Source organism: Phytophthora infestans, genomic scaffold (assembly GCF_000142945.1).
Source record: "Phytophthora infestans T30-4 supercont1.28 genomic scaffold, whole genome shotgun sequence".
NCBI lineage: Eukaryota > Oomycota > Peronosporomycetes > Peronosporales > Peronosporaceae > Phytophthora > Phytophthora infestans.
Window position 1 is genome coordinate 854,586 of NW_003303731.1, and position 20,849 is coordinate 875,434.

Here is a 20,849-nt window from a genome sequence, read left to right on the forward strand (position 1 = left end):
ATTTTGGAGCGCATCTGAACGGAAGCGTTCCAACCTTCGCGTCGGGAGCCCTGGTGGTCGGAACGGCAGAATCGTCGAGCTCGGCACATACGTTTCGCTCAAAGTCGTGCTCTCCGGCTTTCTCAGCTGTTTCTTGTAATTCCGTGTCTGCGTCCATCTTATCGGAGACCACACCAACTACAGGCGGCAGCCGTTCCGTTATCTCACTAGCCACCTTAAAGTCTCGATTTGCTCGCTTTGCCCCCGTAGAAGCCTCCAGCTTCCGGTCATAGCAATCCAGCCAATACTCAGGCGTTTTTAGCTCTCCTCACTAGCCTTTTCGTGTGCGTTCCAGTACTTCCTCTGAGATCCCTAGCATCGCACTCATTTCCGATTCGGCGTTCCCTGTTCCTCGGCGTTCCGTATTGCTCGCAGCAGAACTCCCTGTTCATCCACGGGGTACAGTCGCTCCTCAATTCCTTCTCGTACTCCTCGGGTTCATCTTTCGCTCTGTGACCTTCACCGTGCTTGAGCATATCCAGCTCCTCATTGGTGAACAGGCGGTCGTAGCGTCCTATAGAATCCTTCCCCTTAGTACTTTCGGTCTCCTGAGTGGTAGACGCACTAACCACCCCTATTACCACCGAAACTTGGTTTGCCCTTGAATTCGCGGCGTCTTCAGCCGTCGTTTTCATGGCACTCTTGTTGATCTCAGACGTCGCACTGAAGCAATCCGTTGCTCCAGTCTCGTCGTCTCCTACTCGTTCTGAACGTTCAGCCGTTCCATCCCCTATTTCTCGCTTTGCGGTCAAGCGTTCCGTTGCTTCTTCCGCGCCTCTCGGGCTCATTCAAATAGCCGTTCTTTCCCCAGTCTTGTTGAAAGCCGGTCCGTTCCGTTGGTCTTCCTTCTCTTCTCGTTCCCAGTATGGAGCCCACCTGTTCCGTTAGGTTGCTCGCTTCGTTCATTCCCAGGTTGGAGCCCACCCGTTCCGTTGGGTTGATCGCTTCGTCCATTCCCAGTATGAAGCCCACCCGTTCCGTTAGGCTGCTCGCTTCGTTTGTTTCCAGTTCCACAGTTTCATTCTTCGCACTTGAGGCTAGAACGCCTCGAGCACTTTTCACATAAGTCACACTTCCCTCGAGAGTCTTCACGGATCCACTAGTAGTTAGTTTAGATGGACCCTTATCTCTTGGCGTGTCGCCTTTTAGGCAAGAAGAAGGAGCGACACTTCCTTCCCCTCCCCACTGCCTCCTTCATAGTTGAGGTGTTCCGGATGACGCGGTGGCGATCCCCGCGGTCGCGTTCTGCGTTAGGCTACGCAGTCGGTCCAGGCTAGGGCACCTTGCCACCGGGTGGCTCTTTTTGCCGCAGAGAAATACGACGGCGTTCTCCATTCCGATAGGGTCATTGGGGGTATCGGCCAATTGCACTCCATAGAAAAGTGATCCAGCTCGTTGCACCTGTTGCATCGCCCTTCTCCTCGCGGGCAGGTTTCGCGACTGCACCCCACTCGTCCACAGCGACCACATACAACTTCTCTATCCGTCGTACGGGTGCCAAGGCTGAGTCTGATCCTCAGCGGGCCTAAGTTCAACGGGGCGTTCCCAGGAGTCGAAGCGTTCGGAGTCGACGAGGCGTTTCCAACCGGAGTCGGAACGCTTTGGACAGGAGGAACCGGAGGCGCCACCGCACTGATGTATCCTTGCTGCACCCCATCCCCCTGTAGCTGTTTCTGCATGGACTGGTTCATTAGCTGTAACTGCTGTAACATATGCGACTGCGTCGAGCTCGCGTTGTTTGAGCGGGTCTCAGGCGTTCCATCGTCCGCAATCTCGTCCTCTTCCTCGACTGGCATGTGCAGATTCTTGTAAATTAGCAGGTCACAGGTCTCTCGGATCGTCGCAACCATATTGCCATTCAGCACCGCCTTCATCTGCTTGTTTCTCAGGCTGTCCAGGAAGAACTTGTACCTCATGCGAGGTTCATGATAGTTCAGGGCCTCACACATGGTCGAGAGACGATCACCCCATTCTTCAGCCGACTCACCGCGACTTCGTTTGTCATTCTTGAGGCGGTTCCAGAGCTGTGCAGGAGTTTGGCCGATGAATCGGTTATGGAGCTTCACTCGAAGGGTCTCGAAACTGTCGATCCGTGAGTTATACCACCACTCCTGACCCACTTTACCTCCGAGGCACTGCTCGAACGCCGCCAATCGCATCAGGCTGTCCATCCCATAGGTGCATCTCTCAAAAGAACGCCAGAAAGCTGCCACTCTCTCGTTCGTAGCCGTCTCCGAGTAAAATGGAACGACTAACTTTACGGCGTTCCTCAACTCGTTCGGGATACCGACGTAAGGAACGGCTCGACGAGGGTAATCGGCGCGTTCTGGAACGCCCTCGCGTCGATATTCAGCACCTTGAGACCTGGCGCTTCCTTCGAGGCCTCGGTTTCTCATATACGTCGGTGAGGCTCCTCTGGCCGCTAGAGGCATCCCTATCGTAGGCAGATCCGGATACTCATGCATCGGTGCTACAGGAGCTGCTGGTCAAGCGGATAGCGCTCCACCCTGGCCCCACCCGACGGTAGGCTGGGTCATCGACTGGTACTGAGAATAGATCGCTCCCGTCCTGAGCGTTCCACTTACCATACCGTTCCCGTAAGGACTAATAGCCTTTGGCGGTACGCTTCGATACGCGGGAACTGGCCCCAAGGGCATTCCCACTGAAATTGAGGTCTTAGCTAGCGTCGGGGCGCTAGGAATCGGATGCCTCTGGTACTCAATTTGATGAGCGCTGCAACTCGTACGTTCCAATCTGGCTGACCCAGGCGTGTAGCGCTCTTCTGGTCCCGCCACTCATGAGCGTGGCGTTCCAGCGCTAGATTCACGAGGCACCGTCAGTTTCCGGAGCACTCGCTCAGTCGATTCATCCACCAGGGCTTGCAACCTCCAGTCGCTGGACGGCGTCCCAGACCAGGCAGACGCTACTACCGATCGAGCAGGTGTCGACACAGACTTGGCAGGCGTCGACGCAGACTTCGCAGGCGTGGTCATAGTTCTCGCCGAGGCCGTCATCGATCGGGCAGGCGTCGCCACTGACCGAGCAGGCGTTCCTCTTGATCGGGCTAGTGTAGACATCGACCTCGCAGGCGTAGTCATCGATCGAGCTGGCGCTGCCACTTGGCCTTCAAGCCGTCCCGAAAGATACGTAGTCGTCCCCGGAGTCGTCCTCCCCCTGTGAACCTTGCTTCCGTTGTCACGTTCGTCGGGGTGGCTGTCACCCTAGCACTCCCAGCATCCCTGAGGGGCATCAGCGAGGGGTGCGACGGGTCGAACGAGAACGGCACTTTTCGGGGCGCTCCCGACACGAGCGCTTTCAGCTTCATACTCTGTCCAGGCCGCCGAGCTAACTGCTCCAAGACGACACCCAACCACTCTTGTTTTCCAGGCATCTCGGGTTCTGACAGGACCTCTTTCACCATCCCCAGTACCTTGGCTTCGTAGCTAGTTGCTTCTCTATCAGCGTCGCTCCGTCCTTCCGAATTAGCTGAACGAGGCGTTCCAGTTTCCGCGGGAACGTCTCCGTTTCTTCTGACGCGGACCTCTTCTTCTTCGCCGCCGCCGGCGATACTAGGTGCGCGCTTGTCTTCTTCGTAGGTCTCGGCTTGGAATAGTGACTCGATCAGTAGTGGAGACGACCATCCCCCACCTTCTTCCTTGTCTCACCGCCGTGTCCTTCACTAGACCCGTTGTGGGCACTCATAGCGTTCCCACTTCCTTTTTCCTCCCGCTTTGACTTTCCGCTACCAAAGGGGCGGCTCACTCCGCGTTTACGCTCCTACGATTCTTTGGCGTGAAAATACTCTGCTTTTCCACCAAATTGTCGCGGTAATCCTCGGTAGGTCGGGGTCGTGTATCTAGCAGGCCGACGTAGGAGCTTAGGCTTATCACGTAAATGTAAAGTCGTAGTTATATTCTTGAGCACTTCTCTTGTAAGAAGAAAAATCACGACTGAGCTTCTACCTACAGCTCCCAACGGAGCGCTAGGCTTCTAATCTTTCCGTAAACCACTACCACGTGGAGGTCCAACGTAAATTCCCACCCTTTTCGACGGCCAGGCGTTTCACTCTAAGCTTGGAACGCCGCTGATTGGGCCGGAGGGCACAGTTGCTTGGACGTGGCCTGCGACTTCTGCAGCAAGCGATCTTCCGAACGCAGTCTGAGAGGATGGCGAGTCCGCCGTCCAGCTGGGTGCCGTGACAGAGGGCAATTCTAATCACCTCCTCCAAAGTTGTCGCTTGCACCCGGAAAGCTGGGTGCGAGCAGGGCCGACCTTCAGGCCGTCCATGAAGACTGTTGTCTTGATGTCTTCCCTGTCAGAAATGCCACCCACGTGCGCATCTCTTGCACGTACTCCTGCAGCTCACGTGTACCTTGCTTACACGCGAAAAAGTATAAGTACTGGCGAAACTCGTTGTTCGCCGGTAGGAATGCGGTTCGAAGCTGTTCACACAGCTGAGCCCAGGATGCAAAGCATCCAGGAGATATCGTCCTCCTGGTGTATGCCCAGTGCTTGGCACGTCCACCATGGTTGGGCAGGGCAAAATCCACCCGAAGTGGCTCGTCCGAGATGAGACCCGCCTTCATGGCGATCTCCACCTCACGGACCCAGAAGTGAAGGTTCTCTCCTTCCTTCCCCTTAAACGCGAGGACCTCCAGCCTTATCGGCTTAGACCTGGCTACCTGGGGAGCGGCCATCGAGGCCTCCAAACTCTCGCGGACGTGAGCGATGAGACCACGCTCGTAGGTCTTCAACGCGGTCACGCACTCGTGTTGCTCGGCAGGCTTCGCCGCCGCCAAGCTGCGAAGGACATCTTGTCCGAGGATGCCTCCCATCTTCCGAACAGACTCGTACTGTGAGTCGTTCAAGCGAGGAAACTCACTTCGGTCCGTCGCGGCTCAAACGTAGAGCGCACAGAGGGTTCAGGTAGTTCAATCTACCCGCGAAGGTGTAGGATTGACTACAAGTGCTACCTTGCACAGAGAAAATGCTTAAGGGTATTTACTACCCGAGTGAACGTTAGTCCACGTGTTTCCGGCCTCAGTGGGAACAGTTTGCTACTTGATAGAGTAGATGTAAGAATGGTGCATCTAAAACACTGCTCTGCTGACGTGTCTGTCTGTCGGCGACTCCGTCCGTAGCACAAATAAGCACTTCTCACTGGACAAAATGCTGCCGAGCGAAGCGAAGGCGCCCCACCCATTGGCCATAAATACAACTGCTGCCGAGCGCAGCGAGGCGGCCCAACATGGCAACATTGCGGGATGGAAGGGACCGCCCCAACCACAGCGTACCAACTAACCATGCGAGTAGTGCAGCGAGGCATGGCGGAGGCATAACACAATAGTTAACATACATCCACCGCCACGAAGCGGCGACGCTCGGCTAGTTTATAAGTAAGCTTAGCTTGGGTTCTATACAAACTGGAGGTTGCCTTTAGTGGAGCTAATTAGTCATGCCCTGACTGGCTCCTAGAGCACCTGGTACCGTGTACCAGGTCACAAGAGTGACGGGTCACTCTTTCTGTAACCTGGGGTACAATGTATTGTACCGCGTTACCTAAGGCACCGGTCCACGGTCGCCTCCGTCCTAGTCGCCCCGGCACGCCTCGGACTCGCGTCATCTCCACCTGATGACTGCTCTTATCTTTGGATACACTTAGTATCCCTCTGTACCAGTTTGATACTGCAACGAAGCCACTCGCTCGGCCTCGTCAGCTCCAACTGCTCGAACAGCCCTGTCAGTTGGCCGTCCCAGCGCGATCCGCGACATCGCGCAAAAATCGGGGGAGCAAAAAAAACTCGAGAGCAGTGCTACGCTCGTTGCGAACATGCGCTTTGACGGGAGGAGCTTGCTCGTTTTTTACGCATTCCATTGGTCAATAAATGACCAAATGTTTGACCTGATCACGTATGCACCGTTTAATACGGTCCGTCTTACGCTCCCGCGTAATGCTTACGCGGATTCAAAGCAATTAATGTATGACGCTCGGCTGTCATGCACTGTACTGAACCCGATGGGTTTACATGTACTGTACTGTGCATCATGTAAACCTACTCGGTATGTACATGTATATACTATTGGACATGGGATTAACCGAAATGTTGAAGTTGCATGTAAATACATGTACGTGTACAGAAGTCCCCCTGAATAAGCGTAGTTTGTACTTCAAATACCCTTTCGTATCGGATCACATGAATTGGGGAAGCTTTTGACAAACCCTATGCAAATTAATCAGACAGCCCCCTACGCTTATTCAGGGTACTTAAAATGCCTTCCAAATATGTTAAATGTTGGAGTTAAATGGCTCGCAAAACTTCACGCTGCTAAAAACCCCAGCACTGCCATGCCCCAAAACTTTACAGTGACGACTACGCAGTGCTCAACGGCGGCACTGACACTACGGGGATTACTCTGTACGTGTAAACCACTTCGGCTTTAATCGCAGAACTAGCCTCACCAACGACAATATTGGCCTATCCAAGCGCCCGAAATGTTCGTTAGTATCGCGAATTGACGAAGTCCGCTTGATTTGCTGACCAGGGCGTGTCAACATACCACTTCAAGTTGCTGGTGTTCTACCCTCGTCAAGGACCTTACCATTTTGCAATTGCCGTCGGAGGAAGAAGCCTTTCTTAACTTTTACGCAGACAATGCGCGCCTCATCGCCGCTGCACTCGCTCGACGCTACTGCTTCTTCCTCAGCTCCCGCCAATGGGTCAGCCAACTGCCCCGCAACTTCCGCGTTCCTGTCTCCGACCATGCGCCGCACTTCGAGCAGCGAGTGGCGCGAGTGGGAGGCATCACTCAGCAGCTTCAGCGCCGTCTCAAGTGGTCTCCTGGGTGTGGACGCTGCTATGGATGTGGACCTGGATCAGTTCCTATTGGACGACTTTCTTGAACCCTTCTCCGGTCCCAATGCCACGCTGGACTCGCCCATCTTCGCGTCCGAGGACCAGGACCTAAACATGCTACAAGCCGCGGAGTTCGACACAAGCTTCGGTGGCAGCTGCGATGGCGCAGAGCTACAGAGCCTCGTGGAGTGCAAACCGGAGCCGCATCCACTACCCACGACGACGGACTCCACGACCTACCGCCACCACAAACGGAAGGCGGCAGAGCTTCACAGACTTGGAGGGGAGACGGACAGAATGAAGAAGGCTAAGGGATTAGAACAACACAATGCCGTCACTAAGAGCGATGTACCAGCAGAGAATTTGTATAGACGGAGATATGATATTTTACACGGGATTCTGGAGGCTTGGAACACCGGAGTCATCGAGGACTTGGAGGAGATTGCGGACAATGTGTACGACAACGACGTGACGCTTTACAGCCCCAACTACTTGGAAGGGTTGCATGGCGTGGACGCTGTGATGTCGCACTGGAACTTACTGCTTGACGCCTTCCCTGATGGAATCATGGAAGAGTACATTATTCAACGTGAGGAAGGCAACAGTGAGCAGATGAAGGCCACATGGACCTTCAGTGGCACACAAATCTACCCGTTCTTTGGCGTCCAGCCACTGCACAAAAAGGTTTGCATAAGTGGCAAGTCTTGCTTCACCTTCAAGGGCGACAGAATCAGGCAAATGGTGTTGTCGTGGAACAGTCGAGATACGCTGCTTAAACTCATGGGTGTGCAGCCAGACAAGTGTACAAACTCTGGGTCAATGCTGCACACAGCTAACGTACGATCATGATTATACACTCGCTCCTAACCTCGATAGAAAAAAGCGGAGTAGTCAGAAACCAATCAACATATTATCCATCGCCTTTGTGGTGGGCATTGCAACGACGGTTCTTCTGTGAATCATCAACTCGGTGGAGGAGGTAGATGCGGCCTGGAATAGGCTCTCCACTCTCTTTGCGAACGCTGACATCTTGTTGAATAGCGACAGTTAAGCCCCATCGACTAGCGAGAGACGTTACGTACTCGTGCGAGTGTTGGAACCGACCTGACAGCGCTAAGCGAAAGCCCACTGAAGTTTCATTCGCACTGTCCTTGGCATCTTCAACGATACCAGAAGGCAATAACTCGATGGAGAAAGCCATCCAGCCAGTAGACGCACGCAGCTTACGTCTACTCAGCTCAAAAACTTGCTCCAAAGCACCCACGTATATCCACACATCAGCAGAGATGATAAGATCCAAGGTTTCATCCGCACACGCCTCGAGGAATGGCACAATGCCGACCGCTGAAATGAAGGCACATGGTCATCGGTCAGCTACGGTACCACCGTATAACAGTAAATAGAAAGTGACGAACGTACTGTGTAGCTCATCGTAACTGCCCCCAGCTCGTGTTTTCTCTATCATCAAAGGCGAAATGTCCACCTACACACCATGAAAAGCGATGAGTAACCATCCACACTTCAAGTTACACCTCGCCTCATCGGTCCATACCCCAACGATATGTTTCACATGGGAACGCAGTAGACGCCCACAGAGGCCGGTGCCACACCCAACGTCGGCAACAACCCATTCAGATTCTGCTGTCGAATCTTTAGCAATGAATCCAGGTGGAGATAGTTTCTGCAGAGCTTTGACTAGTTGCCAGGGCACACGGTACTCTAGATGTGCCACCAGCTTTTCCTCAAAAGTATTAGCAAGTTCGTCAAATACTTTGGCAACATAAGCAGGAGCCGCGGTCTTGGTAGTGGTGGCCCCCTCAAGTGTGGCAAGCGAGTGCACTGCTCGAAGGTGGCTGTTGCGATTTGATGCGACGATTAAGCGATATCCAGCAGCGACAATGTCGGGCTCTTCCTGATAGTACACGGATCTGTTTAAAAACAATGATCACGGATGCTCAGCCGATATCATGCATGTACAGTACAACTGACTGCTTTGTACCGGAGGACAGTGTGTGCTACGGAGTCGCTGTCGTCGAGTGCGACGACGCGCAGCATGGAGGACACTGCAAAGTACGTTTCGCCTGCAAAAGGAATATGCACGAGATGAGTTTGGACTTGAGAGCAACTAGTTCTTCATAAAAGTTCTCGTACCGATCATTTGCAGAATTACAGCAAGATTGAAACTGGATTTCGTGCACGTCGGACAATGCAGCAGGACTCTGACGAAGCTCGACAAGGCCGGAAGAAACTGCCCCGTTTCAAACAACTTTAAAGCCTCTTCGCGCATCCTTACAAGTTTGGGATCGGTCACGTCGAGAGGTTTGGGAATATTCGCGCCCGCTGAACTAACGTGGATGTTCCAGAGTGGTTGAAGCGCTCCCCACGCAGCGGCTGGAGCTCCGCTGTCTTTCAACAGCTCACCAAGCACATTCCCTGACAGCAGCGGCATTCGAAAATGAGTCCTTTTGACAAATAATGCCGAATTGTTAATAATAAGCGCCCAGGTAGCCGCTTAGCGGCAATTACATGGTGAATCTGAATCCATTGATGCGACGTTGTCGTTATCGTCCTCGTAATGTCGGAGGAGTTCGTTCTGCACATTAACTCAGTTAGGTATTGTATTTACAGTATGGACAACAGCTTTTAAATGCCACCTGTAGGGCTTTTAACGATTTCAAAGTCAGCGCTTGTCCCTGTGCGTCTAGCAGCACACATGCCGGCACGTCCGTCACTCGGAAGAGCTTGCACAGCGACCCGAACGTTCTAGTAGCAAAGTATTAATCGTTAGACAAACGAATCATCGCAGTGAGAGCGGTGTTATTTCTGTAGCGTACGATGGTTCCAGTCGCTGCGTTTTGTCACTACTGATGTCGGCATCGCCAGTGCCTCCATCCATCCGTCGAACTTCCAGCAATCCGACCAGGTTCCGCTTCTTGTAAAGCGCATTGACCCCATCTAGTACTGCGCGCAGTCTAGGTAGCACGACCGCATCCACCGACCTTACCCAGTCGCTCGTGAAGTATGCGAGCGTGTACAGTGGTGCGTCGTCGTCGTTTAGCACTAAGGTCGCCATCTCAACAGATACCACACCTTTAGTTCCAGTGTCCAGATGGTGTGTCCAATCACTTTTTTAAGTACGAATAAGAGCATTCTAAGTGGTCGAAATTAATCCGATATCGCCCCGGTATTGGTGTAAAAGCTGTATTTTTCTTGCTCTTTTGAGCCGCTCGATCTCCAGTCAACACCAGTAGCTACGAGCGAGACGAGGAGAGACGCATACGCTGTCTGTCCCCTTCCCGTGCTTTCTGTCCGTCCGTCCGCCGTCGCTATGGGAGGTAAACCAAGCAAGCCTGAGCGCTCATCCAGAAAGCAGTACCCTGTGCTGGCCACCAGTGCAGCTCCTGTACGTCGCGCTCTAGTCTCCTTACCCTGCTGCCCATTCTGAACGATATTTGCCGTTTTATCATCCTACCTATCGCAGGAGGGAGACCTGCCCGTGTTCATGCAACAGGTAGAGGATATTGAAAAGGAACGCGCCAAGTTGCCGAACCCTGGTTTGTACGAGAGCGCCCCTAATGAGCTCAAGGGGCCTGTGAGTCCTGATGCTTTCGACGGCTTCCGCTTCGACTTCACGCGTATTCTAGGCCAGACCTGCTCCACATCGCACTCGTTCCTCTTGGGAACGCCTATGATTCCCGGTGGACTCTACCAGTTCGGCGCCAACGTCGTGATGGGCGACCCCATGGACCCGTCTACTTTCCTCATGAGTAAGATCACACCGGACGGCTACCTCGACGCCCGGTGGAACCAAAAACTGTCCGACAATTGGAAGATGCGCGTTAAGGCGCAGCTAAAGAATGAAGAGCACGGCTCCCAGGCGCTCGCTGACTTTGACTACACTGGAGAGGATTTTACGTGGAACATGAAGGTCTCCAACGGCCCGCTGCTCGGCGTCAGCTACTTGCAGAGTGTCACGCAGAACCTCGCTCTCGGTGGCGAGGCCTACTATCACGGCAAGCACCGCAAGGTCATCTCGGCTTACGCTGGCAAGTGGACCGACCGCGACTGGGTGGGAATGGCCACATACGGCGCCATGGGTACGCTACAGCTGGCGTACCTTCGCAAGGTGGGTCACCGGATCCGTTACGGCTCCGAACTTGTGTACAACCACGCTTCGGGTGAGGCGCAGACCACTTGCGGTGTGGAAATGGATCTAGGTCAGACACGGTTCGTGTCCAGCGTGGACTCGACCTTCCGCGTAGCGACGAGCATCGAGTCGCGTGTGCTGCCAAACTTTGTGCTCACGTTGTCGGCTGAGGGCTTTCCGCTCAAAGACGACTTCAAATTTGGCTACGGTGCGCAGCTTTCATTCTAGATTTAGAGTCGCAATGCAGTTGAAGGTGGAGGAGAGGAAGCTACCAGCCAGCCAACTGAATAGCACAGAGCAGGTAGGGAAGGGCGAGGGTGGAAACATCGCGAGAGTTCATTCAACTTAGCTCGCTACTCGCCTCCCGTTGAAAACCCGCTCTGTACAGTTCGCTAGAGAACACAAGGGGCTCGGTTTTCTAAACTCACCCAATTGACTGTTTGTTTGCCTTGAGTTTGCGTCCATCTTCGACGTGAATAACTTCAACTTAATGACCAACACTCTTGCATCCTTGTAAAAGAAAATGGATTAACGGGAAAAAATCGACCATGGTTAAAGTCACCTTTGGGCCTCGAAGAGTGAGTCCGCTCTGGAAGGCGACGTCTCGGACAATATGCAGATAAGCTCGAGCCGCGACAAGCACTTATTGACTCACAGACAGTCGCCTGAGGCTGACGATCAGGTGAGGATCGAGAACAAACGACTGAAGGCGAAGCTGGAGACGCTTCTCTTTGCCAAGCAGCAGTCGGAACGGGAGGCTGGAGATTGGATCGCCAAGCTGGAGAACGACAAGCTGCAGCTGCATAAGGTATGGAAGGACGAGGTGGTCAAGGGGCTTGACATGGAGAAGAAGCTCCAAGGGCTCAAATGAAGCAACTCAAAGAGAGCAGGAGACTGCGTAAGATTTGTCCTCATCAGGCCGCTACATTGATCAACATACGTCAGAATTTGTGCCAGCTAGAGAGAGAGACCTTGCCTTGTGTGGTGGAGCAGAAAGAAAAGCTCGAGACGTTAGCACAGTGGCTCAAGAGTGGGTTGAAGAGTAGTACTGGCAAACGCTGCCGACCGATGGAACAGGAGACGATGCTGGACGTGAAGAGAGATAAGAATACCTTTCACGAGACAGCGGTGAAGAAGCACTCGTTTGAAGATGGGGTGATGGAGAAGTAATCGACTGGGGCGGAGGTCACAGAGCAGTATGCGAAAGTGGACTTTGGTCTGATCAAGATCTTTCCGTGTGATGCATGCACTGGAGACAGATCGTGATGAATCGTCTGAAGCGCGAAATGAATTCGAGTTGCTCAATCCAGACTTTGGTCATCATTTCCAGTTGGATGCTACGATGTTGATGGAGCACCGCAATGCACGTTGTTCGCTGCGATCAATTGCATAGTGCGAACGCTACGCTGTCTGCTTTCTTAGCAAGAATACTACTGTACATACGTGCCCAACAGCAGGTCCCAAAGGCGTCCACAGTTTTTTTTTTCAACAACGTGCACAACATCTTTTGCTACTACTGAAATAGTACTCGTTTTCTTAGTAAAAGTGAGCCGTTCGCGTTCACTAGGTCACGCCACGGAGAAAGTAGCCAAGAACGCCAGGCATCTTACGTTTACCCTGCTGTGATCAATGGGGGGGGGGCATTAAAATGGCCAGTCCCCAGCAGGTTTGTTGTTGGATCCGCGATATCCGCTGTTGGAGCCAGGTGAGTATGAGTTGCCACCACCCTGGGAGAAGCCACCACTACTAGTTCCGCCCTCGACATTCCTGGTGCAACAACAGCATTAGCGCTTCCGTAATGAGTACGCAACCATTCCTCAAGTGAATCCCTTACAGAGGCCCTTCCAGCACCGAGTGGTAGCCCAGAAGTCGTGGAAGCGAATACGTCAGCAGCTCCTTGAAAACACGCGCCTCGCCGATGTTGAGCGTGGCGACAGACTCACTCTCGTGGTTCACCTTGATCAGAATCAACGGGTTTCCGTCCGAACCCGACGCACGCGTGATGTGCAGAGACTTGGTGTTCTTGTCCTCCTCAGAAGCGTTCATGTTGGGTGAGTGCGTGAGCGACAGCTCCGGGATACGCGAGTCCAGCAGTTCCAGCACTAGTCCCACCTCTGACGGGCTTAGCGAGAAGAACTGCATCAGCACAGAGAGTCAGCCACTGTAGTCTCTTCATGCACCAGTAGCTATCGATTGAGCTCACCGTCTTGTTCTGGTAGTTGTAACCCGAGTTGGTAGCCTTGGCCCACGACAGCATGATGGCTCCCTGTGCACAGCATCCAGAAGCGCACTTAGCTCATAAATATCTCCACTTTTGCTAGCAATAAGGACTCTGCAAGCCTAAATAAGACCTTGATATACTCACCACTCGCTTGGTTTTCAAGTAGTTGCCACCGTTGGTGTACTGTGGCGGGCTGGGAGACACCTGAAAGGCCGAGTCACTGCCGTATATCGAGAAGTTGGGGAACACACGCTCCGTTGCTGAATTGCAGACGACAGGGCACGAGGTAAGACGCGAGACGAAGGTGTGTACAATCCAGGGATACAAGCTTCACGTACAATACAGCGCAGAGCTACGAGGAGCCATGCGCAGCCCGTAGCTCGCCGTCCTGCGGAGCGTCTGCAGCAGCACCATGGTGTTCACGAGCTGTAATTTGATGGTCAGGATTGCATTAAGTGCGATGCACACTGTAGCCATCAAGACAAACTGTAGCCATATTCGTGAAACGACGCATCCTCGCTACGGCGTTAAAGCCATGTTCCTGTGTTGTGCTGCTGGATTAGTGACCAAGACCTTTGAAGTGACTTCGGAGACCATCACACACCAGCGCACGCTTAGCTCGCTTAATGCTGACGTGTCATGTGCCCGGTATAACCACAATGGAAGAATTCTGGCCAGCAGTAGCGTGGAAGGCGGAATATGTCTGAATGTGGCTTCGTCAGGAGAGCTGCTGTCCCGGTTTTTCAATCCTGGTGAAGCACCTGCAAATCGAGTTGGTGCAGCCATTTTGATGGATCACGTTTCGTTGGGTTCTAACCATCACTTCGTCATTTTTACAGCGCGTGAATGCTGTGCAGTTCAGCAGTGGGTCAAGATTTCTTGCTTCTGGTGGCAATGACGGCTGTGTTCGGGTAAACAAAAAATGTTTCAATGTGAAAGGTAACAAGACGTCGTAACACTTAGTGTGTCAACTTTATCAGTTGTGGGATCTCAAAACTCAAGAAACTATGCAAACATACAACATCAGTGCCAGCGTTGTCACCTCCGTTGCCTTTAGCGGATACAAGGATGAATTCATCGTCGGGGGCAGTGCCAGGTAACCTCAGCAAGAATTCCTTCATCAAACCTCGCAAGCGTATTTAACCTGCTCGTTTCGTGGTGCTGGTAGTGGTGCCATCTCCGTGTGCGACGTCCAAACAGCAGAGACAGCTGGGTTCCTGACAGTCGATCCGGCTCATGGGGTACACAAAGTGATGGCAATTCAAGCATCTCCACATCCGTATGCCCGGCATACTCTCGGATCCACGTACTCGGATGGTTCAGTCCGAGTATGGGACTTGAGCACTGGGCAACTGAAGGCAGAATTCGTTCGTCAACATGAGGCACCAGCCACATCATTGACGTTGTCTCCAGTCAGCAAGGTTTTGCTTGCAACGGGTGGTCTGGATGGTCGAGTGATCTTCTATGATACCCTACAGCGCAAGTACGGCACGTCGTCATTTCTTGTTGTTAACACCTCACTGCTGATGTGTGTCTTGTGTGTGAACAGAAAACTACGATCTTTAGACTTGGAGCAGCCAGTTTCGTCCTTGGCTCTATGTGCTGATGGAAAGACACTCGCAGTAGGGACAACAACGGGCGTGATCCTCGTGTACGATCTCCGAGGGGCCATCACGCCACTATTTTCCACCCTCGTACACGAAACCTCTGGAGTTCACTCACTTCAATTTTCACCACCTCCATCCGACGTCGTTACAACGGGTGTTATTCCAGAAGGTGTCCCCGTTGTGTCGGCTGAGCACGTTTCACCTTGCAAAGGAGAAACACTGCAAGAGATCGCAGTACGGAAACTCGAAGCGCTCGGCATGGGAAGCCCGACGAGGAAGCACGAGGATAAACCAGGGCTAGTTCACTCGTCGCCACCATCTTCTCCGACTCGGTTTGCAACACGCATAGGTAAGTAAGTGCCTTACGCGCTAAAACTGCTTTGAATGCTGAAATGGTATTATTCCCGTATACAGCAGAGCCATCGGAACCTGCATCTCCACAAAGCCATTCAAATGGCTTCGCAACCCCAACGCAATCTTCCCCCAGCCGGCCATTTGCAAATGCCCGATCAGAGCTTGCAACAGTCCAAGGATCCATGGACGAAAGGCGGCAGTCCAAGTCCTCTGCGGTATCATCCTTATTATCCGCTTTGTCTCGACGCCTATCGGAGCAGACATCCGATGCCTTCTCTCCGTCCAAACAAATGGATTTCGGTAAATCAAAACTGCGTGCCGAGGTCCAACGACTTCGAGAGGAAATGGAACTGCGGCGTCAAGAAGAGATTGATCAGCTCTCGACTTTGCTTGAAAATTTAATGGACCGCTTTGACGCCATAGTGGAGGAGAATCGGTCGTTACGCGAGGAGAACGAGTGGCTGAAGTCCCACGTGCCAGCATCGTAGACGAGAGCTAAGCGTGAACAATTGAGCTATAGGCAACGGGTTTGCATCGTCTTGCTCTCCCATTTTGCGTCTGCAAATTGAAGTTTGCCGCTTTGAGCAATCGCAATTCGGTCATGAAATGGATCTGCAGCAATGCAGGTTGCAGCGTCATCAACATGGCCGCGACTAACCACTACACCGTCGCTTGTTCTGTATAACGACAGATCGTGTCCTCGTGCTGCCACAATTCCTAGACCATTCCGGACGAAAATTGGGTGGAAAATCGCCTTGTTGGTGTCGTTGAGCTGACGGAACGTACACATTGGGGTGGACGTATTACGCAAGTCGAACATAAAGAAGTTTGAGTCAAACCCTGCCGACAGCAACAGGTTGTCATCCGTCGGATGGAATTGAACACTGTTGATCGCTCGGGAATGCATGCCACCAACTGTCACAACGCTGGGGTTCGCAGCTACTCGTGTGTCAAATACATGTAGTTCTCGATCGTTGCCACCTGATGCAAAAATTTGAGGGTTGCACTTAGCAAACCGCACACATTTAACGACGCCAGCGTGATCATCAAACCGCTGCTTCACCTCGAGCAGACCCGTATCGCCGCGGAATTGTGAAAGCGCAATCGAAGTGTCTTTTGAGCACGTCAAAACGGAATCGTCACAGACATCCATACCGAAGATGCCCTTGGTGTGTAGACTTGAGTTGGAAAAAATCTCCTTGGGAGTTTTCAGCATTTCGGAGCTGTGATTCAAGTCCCAAAGCTTCACGGAGGCGTCGTTTGACGCTGTCAAGAGCAGGTTCGCTTTCCTCGGACGCTTCTCGCTAGACTGATTGCAGAAACCCACCCGCTGTGCGCTTTGAATGACATGAGTGGGATATGTGCACCAGGATCATCCACAAATCCGTCGACAATTTCCGGTTGATGGTAGGAATTTGAGAGCGCAAAAACTGACACGAGACCTCCGTGACCGCCCGTCGCAACGAGGCCGTTCTCTTGAAAAGAGGTGAAGGAGATATCGTACGTCTTCTTGATACTGCGGTCGATTAGATAGGATTTTGAGTCTACTGCGAATCCCACCAGCTCCTGACCATTGCAGTCCTGCGACGAAGACGGCGGTGTCCTTCGGTTATCGTGGTTTCCATTGACAAAGTATTGCAGCACATTGGACTCGGCAAATGAAGCTTCCATTTCGAGTGATCCAAGTTCATCGAATCCGTTACGTTCATCTTCCTTTACTATCAAAGGTTTTTGTGGCCCTGGAGCAGCTTCACCACGAAGACGACTAGATCTCCGCACGGGAACCTCTTCCGGCAAAGATTTCGGCTTTAAGTGTCTTTTAGTTGGTTTTGTTTCGGGAGTTCGGTCTTGTTGCAGTTGCCTTGTTATTTCCAATTGGGTGGAGGTCATCCCTAACTCTTGCAGGAACCTGGCGTTTGCCGTCATTTTCACCATTCGCTTCCGTTCGTACTCCGAGAGCTCAAGAGGCTGATCCGATGGAGCAGCAGATACTGAAACACCTTCAGCATAGTCGGAACTGAGTTTTGCTACTTTACACTGTCTCGGAAGCTCCGTAGCGTCGAGCGTCACCAAAATCCTAGATGCCGCAGATTTTCCCGGCTTGTGGTGGGTATCAGAACCCAAGCAATGCGGTGTTGGGGTTGCGGTCGAAGACTCTTTCTTTGTTGAGTCGATTAGGGGGGCTTCATCACGCGGTCGTTTAGCCTTGCTGACAGGCTTGAAGTAGTCGAGGATGCTCGGCATCGCCAACCGAGTGCTTTAATATATGGCAACCCACCAAAATAATGAATCGGATGTCATAATTGATATAGTTCCCAGATAATTACCGGCACATACCAAATAAAAAACCCTAATATCGATAGTAAAAATAATAATTTGTTTCAGCCTGTAACAAACTATTATTTTTACATTATAGGCCTGCAATTTGATGTAGAATACCGGTATTTATTAATACATGTACTGTACCTTTTTTATTTTAAATAAAAATAAAGTTCATCTTATGTATACCGCTATTTAGCATTTGCTGTTTCGGAGATACGTACCCTAGCTCCTATGACGGAGAACGCGCTCCCGGGGGTTCTTAACGCCGTGCAGGCGCTCTATGGCATGGTGCGTCGTGTGCAATACTAGCTGTGCAGTTTTCTCGTCGCAACTCGTTTTGCATCCTGCTCAATTTATTGAAAAGGCCCATTGACTCACAATAAACATTACAGGAAGGAGCCGCACGGCAGCGAGAAGCCAATGAATTTCTCAATGCCTTTGCTGCTTCCGATGCATCATGGCCCGTAGGCTTCCAGCTATTACAGGAAGAAACTCTGGTGTTGCCTCCCGAAGCACTCTTCTTTGCAGCCAACATGCTCCACACCAAGGTGCGCAAGGAATGGGTGCGGCTGCCGACAGAACAGAAGATAGCGATGACAGCGTCAATACAGACGACCATTCAGGTGCTGCGGTCTGGCACGCGGCCAGAATTCCATCAGGGTCCGATAACCAGCAAACTCTGTGCTATCTACGCGGTGGTAATGATTTCCTCCCCCAAGGACTGCAAAGCTCTATTATCTCAGTTATTGGCTAATTGCTCGAGATCAGGAGACGCAGGAGAGATTGCGTTTCTGCTGATGTTTTCTCGCTGTGTCTGTGAGGAAATGGAAGACGCTGAGTTAGCATTTGCCGCCAAAGATGCGATGGAGATGCACCTCAATGCTCTAAGTGGAGACTTAGTTACGTTGATCGGGAAAATTGTGCTCGCACGTGGAGATCAGAATGCACGTGTGGCTTCACTACATGGTGAGGCTTTAGCGTGCTTAAATGTGTGGGTTAGACGCGCAGGTCTCTCTTTGGCGTCGCTCTACTCCAAGGATGAAGCCGTGTTGCTTGCACTGCTGGACGCTCTGCAGAGCAAGTCGGAGCACTTGCAGATATGTGCTGAGATCTTAACGAAGTTGATTACAGTCGCGTCATACCCGCCTCCGGCTCAGTTGGAACGGACGTTGTTGGTCGTGGCGCGAGGGTTACTCGAGACGCGAGCAGCATGCGAAAGTGCTCTTGCTTCTGGAGAAGACGACGTGAGCCACGCGATAACAGATGTCATCTCGACATTTTGTGAAACATACGCAGATTGGATTCTGGAAGGTGAATATCCACAGGATTCCGCTGCTCTGGGTGAATTGATGTTGTATCTGGGCTCACATCCACGCCGACAAATTGCGTCTCTCACTCTTGAGTTTTGGATGGTCGTTCAGGATGAGCCTGTCGCGTCACGGTATCAGTTCTTCCAGCATGACGCCTTTGTACGGCTTTTTGATGTCATGCTCAAACAGTGCTCGTTCCCCCGAGGGGACGCTGAGGATATGGATGAACTAGAGCTCGACGATCTCATGGCTTTCCGAAGCGGCTTCCAGGGTGTCCCGGAGGCTTTCATGTCGATTTTTACTTTACTTAAGGAGCAATATCTTACTTATCTACTTCCGATCCTTACGTCGGCCGGGTCGAGTGAGTGGCAGAGCGTCGAAGTTGCTCTGTTTGCAGTCTCTACAGTGGCTGATGAGATCAAGAAGAAGCTGCCCAATACATCCGCGAGTACCCCGCAGCAAGTAGAGTTGGAGGGCATGGTGTCACAAATTATGCAGGCTGTATTGGTCTCGTCAGCAAGCATGTATCCCCTCGTAATCACGACAGCTTCGCGGCTCCTGGGTCAGTTTGCTGGCTGGATCAACGACAAGGCTTTAGCTGCACGCGCATTCGACACGGTGGGGGCTGTGCTCCAGTATCTGACAGGTGCTCTTGGACTTGAAGCGAGCCGTAGTAATGCTGCAAAGAGTTTTATGCAAGTCGCAACGAGTTGTACGGGGTGCCTTTCCGAGATGCAGCCAAGTTTCCTCCTGGCTAGTGTGCTGCGTTTTGGCGCCTCTTCTGGTCAAGAATCCATGCCTATTGACGATCGCTTGCTGGTGGTTGAAGGTCTCGTTCGAGCCGCAGCTGTCTCTCCGCACTGCTCGGTGATCCTACAGACTGTTCTCAACGACTCACTGGCGCGTCTGGATCAAGTGCTGATAGCTACGGGGGTGGATGATACGGCTGTGGCTAGTCCGGTGTGCAGTGAGCTTCAAGTACTTAGCAAGGTGATGCGGTTTCTGGACGCACCCGCAGACATTGCGGGGGGGCAGGGTGTTACGGGGTGGACGGTGCAGCAGATTTGGCCTCACTTGGATCCCATTACACCACGATTAGAAGCCTACGAAGCTGTGATGGTAGCTCTGTTCGAGTTGTATGGATGGTGTTTGCAGAGTCTGAGGCAGGAGATGGCACCTGAGCTCGGAGGCATCGCTACATTAATTCTTAGGGTCTTCGAGCAACGGCGTTTCGTGGCTCCACTCGAATGCGCCTCTGTGGCTGTTGATGTCTTCGGAAAAGATGCAAGTGCTGAGATCGTCGAGAGTTTCCGGGGTCTAATGGGCGCGTTGAGCCAGTCGGCGTTCCACTTTTTCACGACGCATTCGCTAGCCGAGTCGCCGGACGTGCTCCGATCCTTTTTTGAGCTAGCCTACCGCTTCTTGCTCTTCTGTCCAGCAGCATTACTCTCAGCTCCTGAGTTTCCAGTGCTTATCGGTCTCGGCTTGGCCTGCCTGGGCAACCAGGATCGTCCATCCACTAATGCAGTTCTCATGTTTCTCACATTCCTGCTGAATGAAAGCACGATCAAACTGGCCTCGTTCACAGCAACAATCAACGCCAGTGTGCTGGATGCTGGGCAGACTGAGAAGTGGCTCGACAGTCTTATCGAAGCGCTGGCCTCTAAGAGTCCTAGTGCTCTCTATGACTCGCTGTCCAAGTTATTGTACACGCTGTTGGCAAGTTTTGCCGACAATGAGCGAGTTCGAACGGCGCTAATGCAGTCACTGACCCGCGACGCGCTTGGCGTGACTGAGCTACGTCCCGAGGACCGGCAGCAAGTGCTGCACTTGTGGCTGTCACTTGCTTCTCAGCCCTCACGCTATTCCGAGCGACGCTTTCGAGGCTTGTGCTGCGACTTTGCAAAAGTTTGTCGCAAGGAAATGACAGCAGACGCGCTGCACTCGATCGAGATGCCCAACTAGTCAGGATTTCTACTGTCCGATAGAAATTGT

General features: G+C 52.4%; 8 protein-coding genes across 8 annotated transcripts; 5 read left to right on the forward strand and 3 right to left on the reverse strand.

The window, feature by feature from the left end:
* Nucleotides 1–6,656: 6,656 nt before the first annotated feature.
* On the forward strand, nt 6,657–7,834 carry PITG_13248 (uncharacterized protein; the record flags this gene model as incomplete). Its single annotated transcript, XM_002899856.1, has 1 exon — nt 6,657–7,834. One exon carries the CDS (start codon nt 6,801–6,803, stop codon nt 7,740–7,742), a length of 942 nt encoding a protein of 313 aa, XP_002899902.1.
* Nucleotides 7,835–7,855: 21 nt separating this feature from the next.
* PITG_13249 (uncharacterized protein) lies at nt 7,856–9,180 on the reverse strand (the record flags this gene model as incomplete). The annotated part of the gene is made up of 6 exons (XM_002899857.1): nt 7,856–7,900; nt 7,972–8,237; nt 8,313–8,376; nt 8,446–8,821; nt 8,893–8,974; nt 9,045–9,180. 6 exons carry the CDS (start codon nt 9,178–9,180, stop codon nt 7,856–7,858), a joined length of 969 nt encoding a protein of 322 aa, XP_002899903.1.
* Nucleotides 9,181–10,221: 1,041 nt separating this feature from the next.
* Nucleotides 10,222–11,268, forward strand: PITG_13250 (Mitochondrial Protein Translocase (MPT) Family; the record flags this gene model as incomplete). The annotated part of the gene is made up of 2 exons (XM_002899858.1): nt 10,222–10,296; nt 10,375–11,268. The coding sequence occupies 2 exons, from the start codon at nt 10,222–10,224 to the stop codon at nt 11,266–11,268; spliced, it is 969 nt and encodes a 322-aa protein (XP_002899904.1).
* Nucleotides 11,269–11,588: 320 nt separating this feature from the next.
* On the forward strand, nt 11,589–11,911 carry PITG_13251 (uncharacterized protein; the record flags this gene model as incomplete). The annotated part of the gene is made up of 2 exons (XM_002899859.1): nt 11,589–11,618; nt 11,702–11,911. 2 exons carry the CDS (start codon nt 11,589–11,591, stop codon nt 11,909–11,911), a joined length of 240 nt encoding a protein of 79 aa, XP_002899905.1.
* A 591-nt stretch (nt 11,912–12,502) lies between these two features.
* PITG_13252 (uncharacterized protein) lies at nt 12,503–13,685 on the reverse strand (the record flags this gene model as incomplete). The annotated part of the gene is made up of 5 exons (XM_002899860.1): nt 12,503–12,807; nt 12,875–13,176; nt 13,244–13,306; nt 13,406–13,521; nt 13,600–13,685. 5 exons carry the CDS (start codon nt 13,673–13,675, stop codon nt 12,684–12,686), a joined length of 681 nt encoding a protein of 226 aa, XP_002899906.1.
* A 111-nt stretch (nt 13,686–13,796) lies between these two features.
* PITG_13253 (uncharacterized protein) lies at nt 13,797–15,710 on the forward strand (the record flags this gene model as incomplete). The annotated part of the gene is made up of 6 exons (XM_002899861.1): nt 13,797–14,033; nt 14,101–14,172; nt 14,242–14,357; nt 14,430–14,744; nt 14,811–15,221; nt 15,356–15,710. The coding sequence occupies 6 exons, from the start codon at nt 13,797–13,799 to the stop codon at nt 15,708–15,710; spliced, it is 1,506 nt and encodes a 501-aa protein (XP_002899907.1).
* Nucleotides 15,711–15,736: 26 nt separating this feature from the next.
* PITG_13254 (uncharacterized protein) lies at nt 15,737–17,148 on the reverse strand (the record flags this gene model as incomplete). Its single annotated transcript, XM_002899862.1, has 2 exons — nt 15,737–16,465; nt 16,546–17,148. 2 exons carry the CDS (start codon nt 17,146–17,148, stop codon nt 15,737–15,739), a joined length of 1,332 nt encoding a protein of 443 aa, XP_002899908.1.
* Nucleotides 17,149–17,775: 627 nt separating this feature from the next.
* Nucleotides 17,776–20,819, forward strand: PITG_13255 (uncharacterized protein; the record flags this gene model as incomplete). The annotated part of the gene is made up of 2 exons (XM_002899863.1): nt 17,776–17,836; nt 17,941–20,819. 2 exons carry the CDS (start codon nt 17,776–17,778, stop codon nt 20,817–20,819), a joined length of 2,940 nt encoding a protein of 979 aa, XP_002899909.1.
* Nucleotides 20,820–20,849: the final 30 nt, after the last annotated feature.